This window comes from Apis laboriosa, unplaced genomic scaffold, assembly GCF_014066325.1.
Source record: "Apis laboriosa isolate Shangri-la unplaced genomic scaffold, ASM1406632v1 scaffold17_cov146, whole genome shotgun sequence".
NCBI classification, from domain to species: domain Eukaryota; kingdom Metazoa; phylum Arthropoda; class Insecta; order Hymenoptera; family Apidae; genus Apis; species Apis laboriosa.
In genome coordinates, this window is record NW_025222181.1 from 151,673 (window position 1) to 171,502 (window position 19,830).

General features: G+C 19.7%; 2 protein-coding genes across 3 annotated transcripts; both read left to right on the forward strand.

Moving 5' to 3' along the window:
• The first annotated feature begins 2,170 nt into the window (after positions 1 to 2,170).
• LOC122711681 (elongation of very long chain fatty acids protein-like) lies at positions 2,171 to 4,729 on the forward strand. Its single transcript, XM_043930685.1, has 5 exons — positions 2,171 to 2,417; positions 2,825 to 3,015; positions 3,468 to 3,548; positions 3,655 to 3,838; positions 4,226 to 4,729. The coding sequence occupies exons 1-5, from the start codon at positions 2,357 to 2,359 to the stop codon at positions 4,537 to 4,539; spliced, it is 831 nt and encodes a 276-aa protein (XP_043786620.1). The 5' UTR covers positions 2,171 to 2,356; the 3' UTR covers positions 4,540 to 4,729.
• Positions 4,730 to 9,328: 4,599 nt separating this feature from the next.
• On the forward strand, positions 9,329 to 18,261 carry LOC122711743 (elongation of very long chain fatty acids protein AAEL008004-like). Of its 2 annotated transcripts, none has more exons than XM_043930760.1 (7): positions 9,329 to 9,642; positions 13,835 to 13,933; positions 15,106 to 15,296; positions 16,738 to 16,821; positions 16,887 to 16,943; positions 17,634 to 17,876; positions 17,953 to 18,261. In XM_043930760.1, exons 2-7 carry the CDS (start codon positions 13,861 to 13,863, stop codon positions 18,109 to 18,111), a joined length of 807 nt encoding a protein of 268 aa, XP_043786695.1. In that variant the 5' UTR covers positions 9,329 to 9,642; positions 13,835 to 13,860; the 3' UTR covers positions 18,112 to 18,261. The 2 variants fall into 2 exon arrangements, with proteins under 2 accessions (XP_043786695.1, XP_043786694.1); XM_043930759.1 differs by lacking the exon at positions 9,329 to 9,642 and adding an exon at positions 12,872 to 13,094.
• The last annotated feature ends 1,569 nt before the right edge of the window (positions 18,262 to 19,830 follow it).

Sequence of the window (19,830 nt, forward strand, 5' to 3'; positions counted from 1 at the left end):
CATTTATGCAATATTACAAACATTTTCAAATGTTAACTTGAAAAACTTTTTTAATCAAAAAATCATTGAACTAAAGGATATAATTCTTGTTATTTGCGTCATTTTAAATTATAATAAAAAAATTATTAAAAATATTTATATATAGATAAAAGAAATGATTCCAAATTTTTTAACTGATATTTTAATTGTCAAATATAGTTTAATATTTATTACAATTTATTACAATAATAATCTTACAATATATTGTAATTTAAATATTATTTAGTTGTTTCTATACATATATAATAATACATATTATATTTTGACATCATTTATCAAACATCTTTATTTTAATGCATATTATATACATTGACATCATTTATTAAATTATCTTTATTTTTTGTTTGTTTTTAAACATATAAGACAACATGATCTTTTCCTAACTTTAATGAATAAAATTAAAAGATATAAAATGACAAAGATGAAAAAAATTTCAATCATTTATATAGTATAAAAAGATGCAAAATGATAAAGATGACAAAAATTTCAATCATTCATAACAATAATTAATATCTCATTCAACATCTTTATATACAAACTTTTACATTTGTTTCAAAAATTTATATCTTGTATAATATTTTATATCAGCGACATAAATGCTATATAATACATATGTAAGAAATTTTTTTATTAAAATGTGGAAACATTGATATTTAATTAATTTTATATTATATTATAAAATAAATTAATAAAAAAATATTGACGTTTTAATATATCTTAGAGAAAATTAATACAGATATATCAATTATATTTTTCAAATGTATTTTTGCAATTATATCAAAATTTATATAAAATTTTATTATGATAAAATTTCCATGATTATATTTAAATTTATTCGCAATTTATCATTTATACAAAAAGAATAAACTGATTTTATTTATTAATAAAACGCAATTTTCCCTTTTTATTTTTCTTATTATTGAAGATAATGTCAATTATCATTACAATTATCATTAAAATTATATAAAATCTGATAATAAAATTGGAAAAATTACTAAATTATTATTTTCTTATTAATAGCAATTTTTTTGCGAGTAAAATATTTCAAATATTTTAACAAAATTTATGTCAAAAGAATCCAATGTGCCTCAATTATTGTGTATGTATTATATATACTAAATATTATTCTTCGTGTACTATTTATTTAATACAAAATATTATATACTTGTTACTTATATATATATATATATATNTATCTGTTTTTTTTTTTATTTTAAACTGTTATTTTTGAATTTTTAAATTTGTACACGCAACAAATAATTAATGTTAAATTAATGATTATTTTTTTATACTATATAAAAATTCATGACTAACAATTACATTTATAATTTCAAAAATTTCTTAAAAAAACATTTTTGTTCATTGTATGAATCCATTGTATATTCATGCGTGTTAAAAAAAAATATATATTGTAAAAATACTTTGTATAATTCACTTTATATAATAATAAACATTAAAAATTTTAAACCAGAATTGAATCAAAATAATGCAATATCAAATTTCTAATAGCGTTCTAGAATAATCATAAGTTGAATAAATTTTCTGATAAATACGATTTCCAATAAATTCCAAAAAATAATCAAATTATATTTGATTATTTGATTCTTGATCAAATTCTTTCGCGAATAAATGTAAAATTATTAAAAAAAAAAATCAAAAATCAAAAATATCTAAATAAAATTATATTAACAACTTGTTTTGTATAATTATTCGTTTTTTTGTTTTTTTACAATTATTTAAAATTTTTAACAGTCACGCATAGAATTGAAAATTTACATAAGTCATAGTTCATTTTAAAATAAAATCAGATTGGAAGAATTTTAATCATTAAGTAGTTATGTAACACTATAGTTATATTATAATTTTAGATTAATTAATTATAATGATATTCATAAATACAATGACTTATGAAAATTTTCAGTAGAAGTTATTTTATCAAATGAAAAATTTTTAAAATTTAGTTAGATCGGTGAAGTGCGACATCGCTCATAATCAGCTAATTTTATGAGATATTTAAAAAATAAATTCAATGTGAAACCGTGAGTTTCGATATAATTTTGACCTTTTTCTTTTTTTTCTGTTTTTTTCTTTTTTATATAAATAAAAGCTTTTTTATATAAATTAAAGTTGATAGCAAGAAGATTGGAAAGTTTAAAATATTGCCGAAGAAATATTAAAAATTAAAAAAGGGAAAAAAATACTCGATTCGATCTTTCAATCAAAACAATTGAATTGATTTTATCAGTAAATATAGCAATCTTGATCAATAAATATTGCAATCTTATATGATTTTCCTGAAAATTTAATTGGAGCGTTCATGGCGACATTAATACGAAGAATATACAACGGCTATCGTCACATTAATGAAAACCTATCAGGTATTTGTAATATTTGTAATATATATATATATCTAATAACTTGAATGGTACAATAATAAATTCTGGTTATATCAATTTTTATGTTTGTTCTTCTAGCATCTATAATTTTCAAAAAAAATTTTCAAATGAAATTTTCATGCATAACAATATAAATAATAAATTAACGATATAGATTAAATAAAATGTAAACACTCTTACATACTTTTCTTATGTAGTATTTAATATATTCCATATTTTTATAGATTTATATCGGTTCTATGATGAGAAAATAATAAAAAGAAATAATTGAACAAAAAAAAAAATATTAAAAAGAAAAGGAAGGAAAAAAATATGAATCTTTTACATAGATATTTATGAGTTAAGATCTTTCTCCAAGTGTTAAGATAAAAATTTTTGTTTTTTTGGAGATCCTCGGACGCAAGACTACTTCCTCATCGAATCACCATGGGGTTGTCTCGGTATAATATTATTTTACTTGTATTTCGTGCACGAATTGGGACCCAATATCATGGCAAAGAGGAAACCATTCAATCTGGATAGAATTTTACAGATATATAATCTGATTCAGATAGTATTATGCGCATTCGTATTTTACAAGGTATGTGAAAATAAATTTTTTTTTTTTTTTTAATACTTCAACTCCACGATTTTCCATGTGACATTTAAATGCGAAACTTAAAGATTATTAAACGGAAATAATGATATTTAATTTTTTTCTCCATCATATTCAATACAAAAAATTCATTTTATAAGATTGAATATTAATATTGATAAGATATTTCTTTTTATCGTTAAAATGAAAAAAAAAAGAAATAACAAATGCAAAAAAATAATTCATAGTTCGATCAACAACTTGTTATAAATAATGTTTTTTTTATTAACTTTTTATAAATCTTACGAATGCAAAAAATAAAAATAAAAAATTAAATTTATATTAACGTAAAAATCTTCACGAAATTATTAATAATGTTTATTTAATGAACGACAAAATTAAGAGATATAATATACATTTTCAATAATATATTATTCTATTTTTATTTTTGATTCTAGGCATTAGTTTTAGCCTGGCTAAACGATTATAGTTTTTATTGTCAACCAGTCGATTATTCATACGACCCTCGCGCAGTCGAGGTATGTACAAATGATTTTTTCTTTTGTTTTTTTCCATATTTCGATTAATTAAAAGAATCTTTATTCTTTTTTTTTTTTTAATATTGATGAATTATTTGAAACACAGATAAGCAGATTGGTTTGGTTGTACTTTGTGATAAAGCTTTTCGATTTGCTCGATACTGTCTTTTTTGTCCTTCGAAAGAAACAACAACAAATATCGTTCCTTCACGTCTATCATCACACAGGAATGACTTTTGGCACCTGGGTATCCACTAAATTCTTGCCTGGCGGTCACATCACCTTTATAGGTAAATCATTTAATCCTTTCACGAGATTGGATAACTATTGTTACTATGAGCTTGCATGCCAGGAATATATGTCTCTCCTCGCAAATATTTTGTCCAATATGATAGTATAAATGAAATATCTCGCGTTTCCTTTATCAATCCTATTATTATTATTATTATTATTATTATTATTATTATTATTATTATTATTATTATTATTTTGAAATCTTCGAGAGAAATCGCTTTACAATTCGACACAAAGATAATAATAATAATAATAATAGTATTTAAGGATTGACAAATAACATCGCGAGATATCATGCGAAAGAGTCGATTGATTAAAATTTTTGCGCAAAATTTTTCGATCAAATATTTTTTAATAAGAAATATTTGTTACACCATATGCAGGTACGATAAATTGTTTCGTTCACGTGATTATGTACACCTACTATCTGGCCGCTTCGTTACGAGTAAGCAAACCATGGTGGAAGAAATACGTGACCCAATTACAACTCACTCAATTTTGTGCAATACTGATACACTTTATATTGCTGGCGTGGGGTGAGGATTGTGGTTTTCCGAAGTGGGTAGCTGCGGTGATGATTCCTCAAAATCTCTTCATGATCATGCTATTCGGCGATTTCTACTACAAAGAGTACATAAAAAAGCCTAAGAGTACCCCGAACGTTATTACATCGAACGAGAAGTTAAAAAGTCAATAAAAAATTTTGTTTTTATGCGTTTTTCAACATTATTGTTCAATCTGTGAGGGGTTACATATCGGAAATCAGTTCATCATATTATAGTTTAGACATTTATATTATCATCCATCACTATTTGGCGATCTTTTATTGAAAATATACAATAGGAATGAAATGATATATATATTATAGGTTAGGTGATTTTTGTATATTTTTGTATTAAATATATTAAAAATTTTCAAAAAATATTTACCAACATCAAAATATAACATAAAATATTAAAGACAACTTTTTTTTTCTCTGATATAATAATAAAAAAACAAAATTTCGTTCCTATATTTTAGTTTTGCTTTAATAGATACGTTAAACGAATTTATTTTAAAAATATATTTATTGTTTATATAATTATATAATTATTTACATAAAAATGATATTATAAAAATTTGATATACGATATTATAAAAATTTTTTAATCCTATTTCACGACTAATTAACTATATTCTTATGGACAGTAGTGACTATATTCTTATGAACAGTAATGTATCAATATCGAAAATAATATAATGATTCAAATATTATAAAATTATTTGATTCATAAACCATCGTGATATTCTTTCATAAAATTGATCAGAATTCAGCATAAAGTTTTTTTATTTCATTTTCTGTTGAAACTTATTCAAATAAAAAATGCTCTATAATATGTTCTCTATAATGAAAACGATAATTCTTGGTCTTATTTATGTATTTACATTTATAAAATTTATATTATCCTCAATTATTTATCAATATCTTAAGCAATAATTATACGTAATAATTGCGCAAATTTTGGTAAGTACAAACGTAATTATTGATATATAAAATTATTTTCTCTGTTTAACAAGGTTGTCAGACAAGGACTATCCTCTTTATCACTAAAAGTAGCTCAATTGCGCGAATTTCCACAGGAGAAGAATATGTAACGTCACATTATCCCCACTGTTATTGTTGGATGTATCACGTGACTAAACTTCCGCTAAAACCAAATATCGCGTGACATTGATTCTGCCTAATCTAGCAGTGGTAATACGAATAATGAGATTTGAATTCTGTTATGCAAAATAATATAATATATTCTGTATATTATGCAAAAATTTGTCAAACAAGAATTAATTAATACTTTTAATGATAGAGAGAATAATAGACTTTATTCATCCAATAATTTTGCAGAAAAGATAATTAGACTACGGGAATTTAAAGAAAATTTAAATTTAAACGTACAAAAATTTAGAATGCATATATAATATCCTAAATGACAAAATGTAAAATGTAAAATACATTTATTATTTTTTATTTAAGTTCCATTTTTTTATTTGTATTCAAAAAAATTTTAAAGTAATTATGTAAAAGTATATAATTTTTTTCTACGTTGTATGTTATGCTGTCTTGTTGTAATTTCCGAAATATTTACAAAATTTTTTGATAAACTTTATTTATAATTATTTATAATTGTTTTGTTCATGTATCGTATGAAACGTATCTTAAGGTTATTAAAATCGATGAAATGAAATCACACTTTTAAATATTATATTTAAATTTGCTTAAAAATTCGCATGACAATTATAACAATGATAATATTTATGCTAGAAGCAAATTCAATACGACTTCTAACAATTGTGATATGCACACATAATTTCACTAATTTGAAACATCTTTTTTATTTGAAATCAATATATATTATTATTTGTAAATAATACTTGTAATAAATAAATAATTAATTGTTCAAGATATATATGTATAATCATTTATTTGATCATGTATTTAACCATTGTCATATAAGAAAATTCACCTAACCTAAAAATATTAATAAAAATTGATATGAATATAGAAATATAATAAATTATTCAATTTTTTTTCGATAAAAAATCTTTTTTAAGAAGATGAAATTAATATCAAAAGTTTCAACATTTTTTCATGATTCGAATATAATTTTATGTGAAATATTTTTTTTTTTTTTTACAACAGAATAAAAGAACATTACATTTTGAACATTTAATTTAAAATGTTGCTCTATTTTATACCAATGTAAAGTTATATTTAAAAAAAAATAAAAATGTATTGAAATATTGATTTCATGTTAATTAATTGTTTCTTAAAATAATATTTTAATAAAAAAAATTGCTTCATTCAACATTGTTTTATATATTCATATTTTTTTAAAAAATGAAAAATTGTTCACATTTCAAAAATAAGGAAATATTCAAATAAATTCATAAAACATTATATTTACTGAAAAAGTTAGTTAAAAAATAAATTACTTAAAAATTTTAATAATAAGTTATAAAATTAAGTTATAATATATTTACATTATAAATTTGCTAAATAAATGAATATGAAAAAAAATCAATATATATAATTTACTATTTAATTTAAAATTTTAATTAATTTAAATTAATTAAAATGGTAATGTAGTCGATCACATGATGTAATAAAAAATTATTTAATTAATTAAAAAGGATTATTAAGAGTTATTAAGAATTATAAAAAAAATACTTATAATATTTAAATAAGATTACGTTTTAAGATTTATAATTTAAGATTACAGATTTATATATTATAGTATTTAATATAATTATGCAAAATATACTTAAAGATATAATTTATTCATTCAATTTATTCAAAGATATTATTATAAGATAATTAAAGCAAATTAATTTTTCTTATAATTATAATGAACATTGTAACCAGTAAGGAAGAAATCAATAAATATATTCAACTTTTTTAGCAATGATATTTTATATAATCCAATAAATATAATCCAATAATCCAAATATATATAATACTTATTGTTTCGATCTTAATTTTTAAAAATTTCATTCTTTCAATAAAGATAATAAAGCTATCAATTTTTTATTTATTTATTTATTTATTTTAAATTTATAAGCATCATCGAATATATTAAATCGTAATAAATGAACAAAAAAGAATGCAAATAAATGAAACTATTATTAAGGATTAAAATAACAATAAAGCAAATAAAATATGAAAAAAACAAATTATCATATCTTGAAATTACAGTATCACGTTCTGAAATAATACAAAACTAAACAATTTTTAATTCTTATAAATTATCAAAAACAATTATTAAATTTATATATATTATAATATTATAATAATTAAATGTATATAAATGTAAATATTTCTCAAATTAATGATTTTTCGGTAATAAGTTAAATAAATTAATACTTTTTTGAAATATGACTAAAATGCAAATGAGTCAAAAATAATATAACCATTAACCATTAAAGAATGCATTTCTCTGTATTTATTATATATTTAAGAAAGCAACACTTATAAACCTTTCCAGCATATCAATCTACAATTAATTGTATGAAATATTTAATTTCTTATTCCACATGTAATAAATATGATAAGATCATTATTTTCCAACAAATGATCTCAAGTATTACTTTTATTTACATTGTATTTTAACCTAATATATTATGGAAAAAAATATGGAAATAAAAAAAAAAAAAAAAAAAGAATAAACGTAAGACTGAATCAGGACTTGTTCGAAAAAGTTAACCTACTTTATCTGACACTTTAATGGATAATCAACAGTCCGAACGAAAGGTAAAACTTGTATGGAACAGGCACATAAAAATGTGCATTGCCGTTACACCATGCTTAAAAATATCTATATCGATTATTTTATTTATAAAAATTAAAAAATAAGATTCTGTTCTTAATTAAGATAATTTATTTAAAATTTTGAAATATATATATAAAATAAAAATTGAAAATTTTGTTTTATTTTCTTTATAATTATAAAATTATTTCTAAAAATATTTAAATATATAAATTGTTTTAATTAGAAAAATTTAAAACTGAAATTATTTCTCTTTAATTAATTAAAATGAAAAAAAAAGTATTTAACATTTTGAGATATATAAAATGATATAGGAAAACTGAAATTTTTTTTATTTTCTATGAAATCTCTAAATTAGGAAATAAATAAATAGATCTAATTTTAAATATTCCTAGAAAATATATAATAATTTATTTAAAAGTTAAAATATGTATGAAATTCTAACTAATATAATAATAATTTTGCAATAATAATATGATAAAAAGAACATTTAACAAAAAATAATGAAAGAAATAAAAAGTGGAGAGGTTATAATTATTTTTTTTTTTAGAAATTAATTAAATGATATTTTTAACTGAACAGTAAAAATAAACTCTAAAAAATTAAAAAACAAAAATAAAATAAAAAAAAATTGCTTAGGTTTATTATCCACTTTATTATCCACTTTATCAGTTATGTGTTAAAAATATTTTGAAAATATATCTTGTAAAAATAAAAAAAATACTAAATAATACTATATTTTAACTAAGAAAACATTTTTATTTCACTATTTTTATTGTTTCTTACGATATTTTTTAAATAAAATTATATTGAACATACCATCTATGACAAAATTGAATTCTGAATAAACGATATAACTTTTTTTATCTTCTTGTTGTTTTTAAATAAAATACCAGATAACAATATATATGATGCAAATATATTTATACATTTTTTTTAATAATTATAGTTATAATAAATTCATAAATACAAAATAAAGAAAAAATTTTATTTCAATAATTATTAGAATCAGAATCTATTTTGACCAATCTTCTATTAAAATAATATTTTATTATTTTGAAATATATTTAAATAATAAAATTCAATATATAATAAAAAATTTTGTTAAAAAAATAAAAATACGAATAATATTCGTATAATAAAAACAATCAAATATTTTTAATAAGTCCGTATATACATGTTTCATATAAAATATAACCTTAACGTTATAACCTTAACGAAGATCATCGATTGATGTATTGTACTATATTTTTATATCAACAGAAACTCCAATGCATGCAAAAAATATCGTGAATAAATTCATTTTTTTTTTCATATTGTTAATCGAATTATTGCTATCACGAAAAGTTTCGATTAAAAAATGTTTTTTGCAAAATCTTCGTCCCGTTTTTGACCCCATTTCGCAAATTTCTTCCACATATTACATATAGTTGGCTTACTTTGTTCTACACCACGTTAAAAAGTTCTTTTAAGAAACCCGTAATGATTCTTCGGTATTCGTAAGTATCTTCACGCTATTGGTTGGATCGCAATTGTCGTTTGTATTCACGTGTAAACCTAATTTTGTAAGTCATCAACGCAGACTTGGCTATTTAAAAATTGTATTTGATTTACGACAAGCTGATCTTCAATGGCAAAAACATAACCTTAACAAATGCACACCATCGAAAAAGACGTGTTCAAGTTTCCGTTTGTTCCACTTTTAATTTTATTACAATGAATATTATAATTATGAAAGAAAAGAATATCAGAGATATTTTATGGACAAGACAAATATATATCAAATATTTTTATAAAAAATTTTTGAAATTGTTATAATACATCATAGATAAATTATAATAATTATTATATCTATAACAAGCTGAATTATGGAGATAAGACGATATCAAAATATATCAAATATAAAATATATCAAAATATATCAAATATATTTTTGCAAAGAAATAAAAAAAAAGAAGTTTGTGAAATTAAAAATATATATATACAGATACATTATAATTTTTTCTATAAAAAAGACAAACTATGGATGTTAATTTTTTTTTTTGCAAAGTAAAAAATTTGTGAAATTTTATAATATATGTAAATATATAATCAATATATATATATTAATATTATAAGTAACTATATATTATATACTCAATATTATAAGTAACTATAGTATATATATATATATAAGTATCAATATTATAAATATTTATGCATTTATCCAGACTTTAAATAGAAAAATCTACAGAATGCATATGATATAAAAAAGCACAAAATATTCAAAATATAATCTGCATTATGATATTTAAAGAATAAAGCAAATTTCTATAAAAAATATATTTTACAAATATCCGCAATCTAATTACTAATATTATAATATACTATGATACTAATATACTAAAATAGATGAATGTTAATCATATTTTTAAAATTGTTATAATAGATATCATATAGATCATATTATAATTATTTCTATAGAAAAAAATCTTTAAATATCAAATATATTTAAGCAGAAAAGTTTTGAAATTATTATAATATACTATAAACTTTAAAAGAAAAGAAATTTAGCTGGAAGTTAAATTGTCAAACATATTTTAGCAAAGAAATAGATAATTTTTTAAATTATTATAATTATACCATTGATTATATTATAATCATTATTATGAAAAAAAATATGTAAAAGACATCAAATACAAAAAATTAGAAAATGTTTTGAATTATATATATAGATATATATAGATATATAGATTGTATTTAGTTCCATAAAATATAAAAATCCTGAAAATATATTAATATAAGTCAAAATATATTACTAATTAAAAATTTGAAATTATATTTTTTTTCTTTTCATATTGAATTCCAATTTCTTTTTTTAATTTTAAATTAATTTGAAATTAATATTATAAACTTATGTATTATAATACATTTACTTTGATAAATTTTTAAAATAATTTTCCAAAATAATGAAATCCTAATTTATTTTTTAAATAGTTTAATTTTGATTTATGTAAAAGTTAATGATTTTAAATTTTTGATAGTGTAATTTTGCAAAGAAATAAAAAATTTTTGGAATTATACCAATTGTTATGCCTTATTCTCTTTATTTTTTTAAATATTTATATAATTTATGATATATTATATTATATTTATATTTTAAAGTGTCTATACTATAAAATACAACGATAATAATATATCTAACACAATACAAACCTAACCTCCAAGATCAAATTATCTATTTGCCAACGATATGAAGTGACAAGAATTCGATGCAAATATTGGATTAAATTAAAATATTTATCCATGGATTACTTGATTCATCACGTTTATAAAAAACTTAAAAAGAGCAAAAACATGTTCTCACATGCAAAGTTTTTTTTTTTTAAGATCCTCTGTCGATCCACGTTTCTTTATTCCGGCAAAACAACTTGTTCGATGATAATATGACAAATAGACGTATGGCAAACAGATCACATTTGTATAACCTTTACTTTCGTCTTTTCTAAAAAGAATGACCCGTTGTTAATCCCGTTTACAAATTTTGCACAAATACTTGCTTATAACTATCTATATTGTCTACATATTAATATAATATATANTTAGAAAATTATAAAATTAGAACTAATCTATTGTTTTAAAAATTTTTTTTAAATTTATTATAATTTATATCGTTATATTTTATTGTTAAAAGAAAAATACGAAGAATCAATAACACTTTAAACAGATAATAAAGATAATTTGAGTAGATAATTTGAATAGATAATCATCTTTTAATTTGATACAAATATTTATTTTATTATGACTTTTTACAAAATGTTTTCTAATATATTACATATTCCAATATATCGTAATGCATCAATAAAAATTTTAATAAAATTTTATTAAAGATGCAAAAATTATTATTAAATAATAATATTATTACTAAATTACTTATATATTTTATATGTTTATTAGTTATCTATTTTATTTATATTATAAAATAATATAAATATTGTAAAAAATATAAATATTAATAAATCATTATTAATTACAAACTTATATATTTATTAGCATTAAATGAAATTTATATTATAAAATAATAATAACATTATTAAAAATATATTAGAAATATAAATAAATCATTTTATTTATATAGAATTATATAGAATTATATACGTCATATATACGTTTATATATATGACATAGAATATTTTATATTTCTCATTTATTATTAATTAAATTGAAATTCCTATAAATATTTTATTAACATTTTACTAAACATAAAATATTCAATATTAAATTGTTCAATATTAAATCGATCAAAAATACTTATTATTTCTATCGTTATTAATTGGATTATCTATATTAATATATTTGTATTAATAAATTGAAATAATAAACTATAATATAATAATAATTAAAATATCTTATTCCAAAAAAATTATAATACATAATTTAATTATTTAAACTGTAACATAATAATAATAACTGGGTTAAATAATAATAATTGTATCATGCAAAATAGGTTAGAAAATATTATTCTAGAAAATTAGTAATTTTTTTTATACAACTTATCAAAGATATATGATTAACAGTATATTACAACTCTCATTAACATTTATATTACATTTTTTTTCTTTTCTCACGACCTAGTCTCATCCCTTCTCTTCCTTCCAACCTGTTCTTTCCATCAATCGGCGGAAGTCTCAATTTTACGAGGAATTTAAAGTTCATGGTGGGAGATTGAAAGATTGAGTTTTGGTGCTACTTGTATCAGCGGATCATCAGTTTTTGATTTGCTGTTTCTCGTACAACATCTCTTCTCTCGAGTGAACATTTCTCTTTTATAAAAATAAATCTTAATTTTATATATTCATATCGAAAAAGAAACCGGACGTTAAATGACTTAACCGCGCTATTTTAAAACGAAAATAGAAAGATTTTGATTCATCCTATCGAAACTGCTTGATACGAATTACAAAGATTTAAGGTGAATATTGATTAAATATATTTAAAATTGATTAAATATTTATATTTATGTGAAATGTGTGAAGTTCGATTCATTTAATATAATAAGTTTACATTCCGTGGATTTATAAATATGACATTTTATGTGTGAAGGAAGTTGTTTAAGTTAATAATGTTTTTAATTCACTTAACCCATTAAGAGTCAATATTATGTTAACACAACATTTAATTCATAATTTTTTTTTCTTTTTTTTTATTGATACATATAAATGTAGTATATTTTTTAATATTATAATAATTAAAATGAAAGAATTCTAAATTTTAAAAATTTGATCAATACTTTTTCCATTTTCATTTCTTTTTTTAAATAAAAATAACCATGTTCTAAAATTCTAAAAATTTAAATTATTTATTTAAACTAACATTAAAGTAGATTTTGGTAAATTATGTTTCTTACGTTTCTATTTTGTTTAATGGACTTTTTGTTTAATGGTATTCTTTATAATAATAAACTTCAAAATAGTATAAAGAAAATATTCTATCATGAGAAAATTACTGTTCAAAAATTGTTTTGACAGCATTTATATTTATTCCTATATATTTTAAATAATAAATAATAAATAATCATACATTTAAAAATTTCATTATTTTATTTTCTGAATGCTAATAGGTTAATTAGGTAGGTAGGTAGGTAGGTAAATTTTTAATTTTCTGTAATTTTAAATTTTCCTTATTTCAAGAAATAAATTTTACTTGTTTCAGTTTGAAAGAAGCAAAAATCAGCAAATATGTCGAATTTGATTCATCAAATGGTCAACAACTGCAATGAGCTTTTGGATACTAATAATAAAAATAATAAAGGTAAAATAATAAAAATAATATACACTAACTAGCAGGAAAATAATAAAAATTTATTAATTGAGTTTAACGAATATATTCTTCATGAAAATAAATGTATTATATTCTACTATTTCAAATGAAATTTTAGTGAAAAGTAAAATAAATGGTTCTAGAATATTTTAAGACAATACTGAAATAAAAAATTAAAAAATTTATTTTAAAAAAGTATAAATATTTGGTTAATATTATTGGAAAATATTTTAATTTTTAATGTTCAACTATTGTTTGTATTTGTTTTAACTATTTCAAATTTTTCTCAGTTCTGTAACTTATATATATATGTATATGTATAATAAAATTATTATACTGGATATTATATATTTATAAAATATTTTAAGAGGATCGATTCTGGTCAAAACAAACGTAAAAGTTGATATATAAAAATATGAGTTGATATTTATTTATTAAATTAAAAACAATTTAAATTACGCTAGGTAAAGAAAGACGGAAATAGTGAAACAGCTCTATCTTTACCATACTATTATTTCAATTTATATGTCTCGCTCCATCTAATGCAAAATTTACTTGCTTATAAATAACTTAATAATTAATATCAACTTTTGTATTTGTTTTAAATAGAATAGAATATTAAAATAGATTTATTAGAATAGATTCATAAAAATCTTATGAATATATTAATATGCTGTATAAACATTACAACAAATTATATATTATATTACATAATTATACATAAATATATATTTATTATATTTGATTATTATATTTCATTATCTTTCAAGATTAATTATGTATATATATTTATTTTTAAAACAAATTTGCAGAATCAACAATTTAAATAAGATATTTAACAACTTGCTTTATCAATAGGAAAAATTTTTATTATTCTATGATATTAGATATTAGATATTAATATAATTAATTAAATATTAATAATTTTTTAAATGAGAAATTACTTAAAATATTTAATTTCATTTATTCTAATTAATATAAATCATTTCTGAAAAACAAATATATATTCTTCGAATAAAAAATAAATTATGTATTTATACATAAATAAAAAAAAATATAAAACATAAAAACATTTTACATAAATATCGATGTAAATACAATTGAATTAAAAAGAAAAAAATATAATACAAATTATCAATTTAATCATGTAATCATTTTTTCAGAAATCATAATAGATACATGGCCCATGATGTATTCCCCAGGTCCTATATTATGCATCGTAGGCTGCTATCTAGCATTCGTTTTGAAAGTTGGACCGAAAATGATGGAGAAGAGGTCCCCTTTTCAATTGAATTTCTTGTTACTCGCTTACAACGTGATCCAAGTGATATTCAATATCTGGTTATCACTCAAAGTAATATTCATTAAAATAATAGATTTATTACAATAATTTATAATACAGTGTGTATTTTGTTTAGTTATTATTCTTTTATTAAATTTAATTAATAAGTTAAATGAATTCCATTTTTTTGAATCGTAAAATCAAAATTTATTAAAATTCATACATACGTCATTTACTGCAAAAAAATATGACATTTGAATACAATTATATGCAAAATTGTAAGAGATGTTATATTTCTGTAACAAATTAATTCTTTTTCAAAAAGTTTTATACAATTTAAAAATATATTTAAAAATCTAATATAAAATTAATTAGAAATAAATCTTCATTATAAAATTAATTAAAAATAGATTTTCACTTATTATTAATGGATTTTTCATTATTATTATTTGATAACATCTGGGACTATTTTCAATTTTCAAGAAAAGATCTCCATATTTTTCAGATACAAAATAAAGATTTTCAATATATATTTTCAATATATATTTTCCTTAGAATTTATATTTCATACTAATTCCATAAAGTCCGAGAAAAACTTTAAGATTGAAAATTTAAATCTGAAAACATTAAAATCTTTATATGTAATATTTTTGATCAATAGTATATCTATGAAAAATTTATTGACAATATATCAAAGAAATCATAAAAAAACTTTTAATAGAATATAAAAAACTCAAAATAAATAATGAAATAAAGCATATATCTTAAACATTTTTTTTTTGCATTAGAAACATTATTAAATACACACTTATTAAAATATTATTTTCATGCAAAAATCGATCGACAATGTTTAATTAATTAATTTTTAGAATAATCTCAAACAACTTTTTTCTTTACAAAAATTTTTATTTTAGCTTTATTATTAACGAGATATTAAAAATAAAAAATACTGATCAATACCAGCAAATCGCTAAGCTCGAAAAAAAAAATCGAAATATATATTTAAGCAATATTAGATTTATATAATGATTTAATTAGTATAATATAAAAGTATTTTATATGCTAATAAATAATAAGCAAAAATTATACTTTATTTATCAATTAGCTTTATTAAATAAAATTATTAGCTAAAAAATAATTAGAAAAAGAAGTTGTTTGAAATTATTTCAGAAATTAATTCACAATTAATTCTTGTCGATTGATTTTATATAGTTAATGAAATAAGTCATATATTCAAAAAATAAAAATGTATTATTATTCATAATATAATATATGTGTAATAAATAATAAATAAATAATGAATAATTAATTATTAGGATTTCTAGATCGCCTGCAGTTAATTAATCGTAGATTTTCAGATGCATTTTCATATTATAATAAATTTGTTTATAAAAATAATTAATTTTTTCAGATATGAAATAGCTATATTTTTATGATATATATTATACCTATAATTTAACAATATTATTATAATTTCATCTACTTGGATAATTATTTATCTGTTTTTAAACAGGCATTAGAACCCAGTGTGGTATCAATTTTATTATTACCTAAATGCCAAAATCCAACATCTCTGAATTTAAATACGAAAAATACGGTAAGTTTTTAGAAAAATACGAAACAATCAAATGAATTTCATGAAATACATTTTATGTAAAATAGATATCGTCAGCTGCCTGGTGGTATTTCATCGCAAAAATAATGGATCTTCTTGACACGGTAAGTTCAACACAGAATTAATTAGATATGAAATAGAATTGTTAGAAAAATTATTTCTGCTTTTAATTTTGAATGGAAGAAATATGAAATTTAAGTGAATTTTCTGAGAATATTAATAAATAGTTTTGTTTTTTTTAACTGAAATTTTATATTACTTATCAATAATTTTTCGTTATTGAGATAACTGTTTAATTTTTTATTATCGAAACATCTTTTTATTTTACATACCTAGTTAGTAAAATTATAGCAAAGAATATTTAATATAAGATAGTACAGAAAAAAAAATAAAAAGAATCATATCATTGAAAACATCATAAATGCAATAGAAATTGTTTTCTCCATATCTTATTAATCTTATTTCAAATAACTATTAATTAATTTTAGCAGTTATTTAGATAATAAATGATTAATATACTATTCTGTTTAAGAAAATGAAGCTATTTTTTTTGTTTTAGAAAATTCATTCTTAAAATCTCATTACAACATATGAAAATTCATTTGATCATTAATATGTAAAAAATTCAAATTGATATCTGCAGTGATTCCTATAAAAAATAACCTATAATATTCTATATGAAACATCTTAATGAATATAATATATCATATTATAACAAATTAAATCATATTCACAAAACTGATATTATTTTCTCATCAACTCACAGTATAATTTCTGTTCTTGTTTGCTCGAAGGTTTTCTTCATACTTCGAAAAAAACAAAATCAAGTGACATTTCTACATGTTTACCATCACACAATAACCTCAATATGCTCATGGTTGTATGTCAAATTCCTGCCAGGCCAACAAGGTGCTGTGATCATTTTCTTAAATTCTTTGGTACACGTCATCATGTATACGTATTATTTGATCTCCGCTTTGGGTCCTAAATACAAAAAATATCTTTGGTGGAAGAAATACATGACCTGGATTCAATTGGTAAAATTTTCTTTGAATAACCATATTTTATTTTTTAAAATTAATGCTCATATTAAGCATATATTTTTCATGCCAGGTGCAATTTTTCATATTACTCGCTTACGAATTGACAATTCTCGTTTTGGGCTGCAAAGTGCCAAAAGCTTTGTCGTGTTTTGTTTTGACCAATTTAGTGATTTTCATCTATTTATTCAGTGATTTTTATCGAAAAGCTTATGCGAAACAGAAAGTTTAATTTTTTTGAAGAATTATTGATTCGATGTTTTGTTGATAAAATAGTAACTGAATATACAATACATCATTTAATAATAAAAAAGAAAAAAAGTGTTTATGAAATAATGAGAAAAAAAAAGAAAAAAATAGAAAAAAGGAAAATGGAATTAATTAAAAAAAAAAAATGGAACGAAGTTTGTAATAAGAACATAAATACTAAATATTGAAGGAGCAGCTGCAGTTATGATTCGAGTTTCAACTGTGTTCTAGTGAGACAATTTCCAGGAATCAAAATTTATACTCTCGATATAACGGGTTCCTTCCAAATTTAGGTCAGTGACATCCGTTATTTGGAGAGAGAATGACATAAAAGGAGGTTTGTCAAGTGGCCGAAGAAAAAAATATCTGTAATGAAGTCTAGATCAAACTCAAATCGCTTCTTTGCTTTCGAAACAAGATGGATTAAAATTGAGAAAAAAAGTTATATAAAAAAAAAAATTATCTAAGTCGTTAACATATACATATTTTGGAGAATGGTAATTGCTTTTTTTTTTATATACATATTTTATATATATTTTTAACAAATTCTTGTTAAAGATAATCTTTTTATTTTACATCTTGATAATAATTCGAAATAAATTAAAAAATAGTTATGTTTTTTTCGAATTTATACTATAAAATTTTTGTTTATTTTTGTATTGGAATTGAATTTGTTTTTGAAAATAATTTTCATATTATTTCCAATATCATAACCTATTTTATCGAAAATATCTATCTAATAAGTTAAAATGAATTTAAATATTATTTTTTTTTTTTTTTTTTGTAAAAATTGTATACTTATACAAAATAAATTAATATTTATTGCATAATTTTTAGATATAATAATATATTAGATTATAAAATGTGATATGTAATGAGATATATTAATGAAAAATTATTTTATTGATTCGATCGAAAACTATAATAATAATTTTTGATTTTTGAATGAATCAATGAATTTTAAGCAAATATTTGTTATGTATAGAATAAACAAAAATGTTAATGTTAGTTAATTAATTTATAGATCGCAAATGTACATTTGAACATGTAAATACACGAAATATTATTTACTCAAATATTTCGATACAGTGACAAAGAAAGGACTCTGATTTCGATTTTAAAACAAATTTAGAATAATATTCCTTCTAAATAAGCGATCATTTTCAAATATGTATTATGATACATATTCTTCAATTCTATGTACATTTTATTTTTTAAATAAAAAAAAATCTTATGAATTTTATAGAGAAATAGATTAATTTATTTTGTTCTAAAAATTTTAGATATTGAAAAAATTGTTTATCTATTATGTATTATTATATTCTATTATTATGCTGACATTTTCAAAATGCTATATAAAAAATTTTAATTAAAAAGAGTAATAGCTTTTTCAATTTAGAAAATAATTTTTCCCTTTTATAGAGATAAATATTTAAAATTTATTTAAATGTAAATTATTTGCAATCTATTTGCAGTTATAATATCAGAAATTTTTATTTTATTATTAAATTTTATCAATAATTACAAAGGAAATGTATGATAATGCATGATAAATTATGAATATTTTTACAATTATAAAAATTATAAATAATTAAATAATATAATTTGCATAAATTATATAAAACACTTTAAAAATAATGAATCATCAGTATCAGAAATTAGAGTCCTCTCATTGTGACATGTTTTTTTTTTCCTTTTTTCT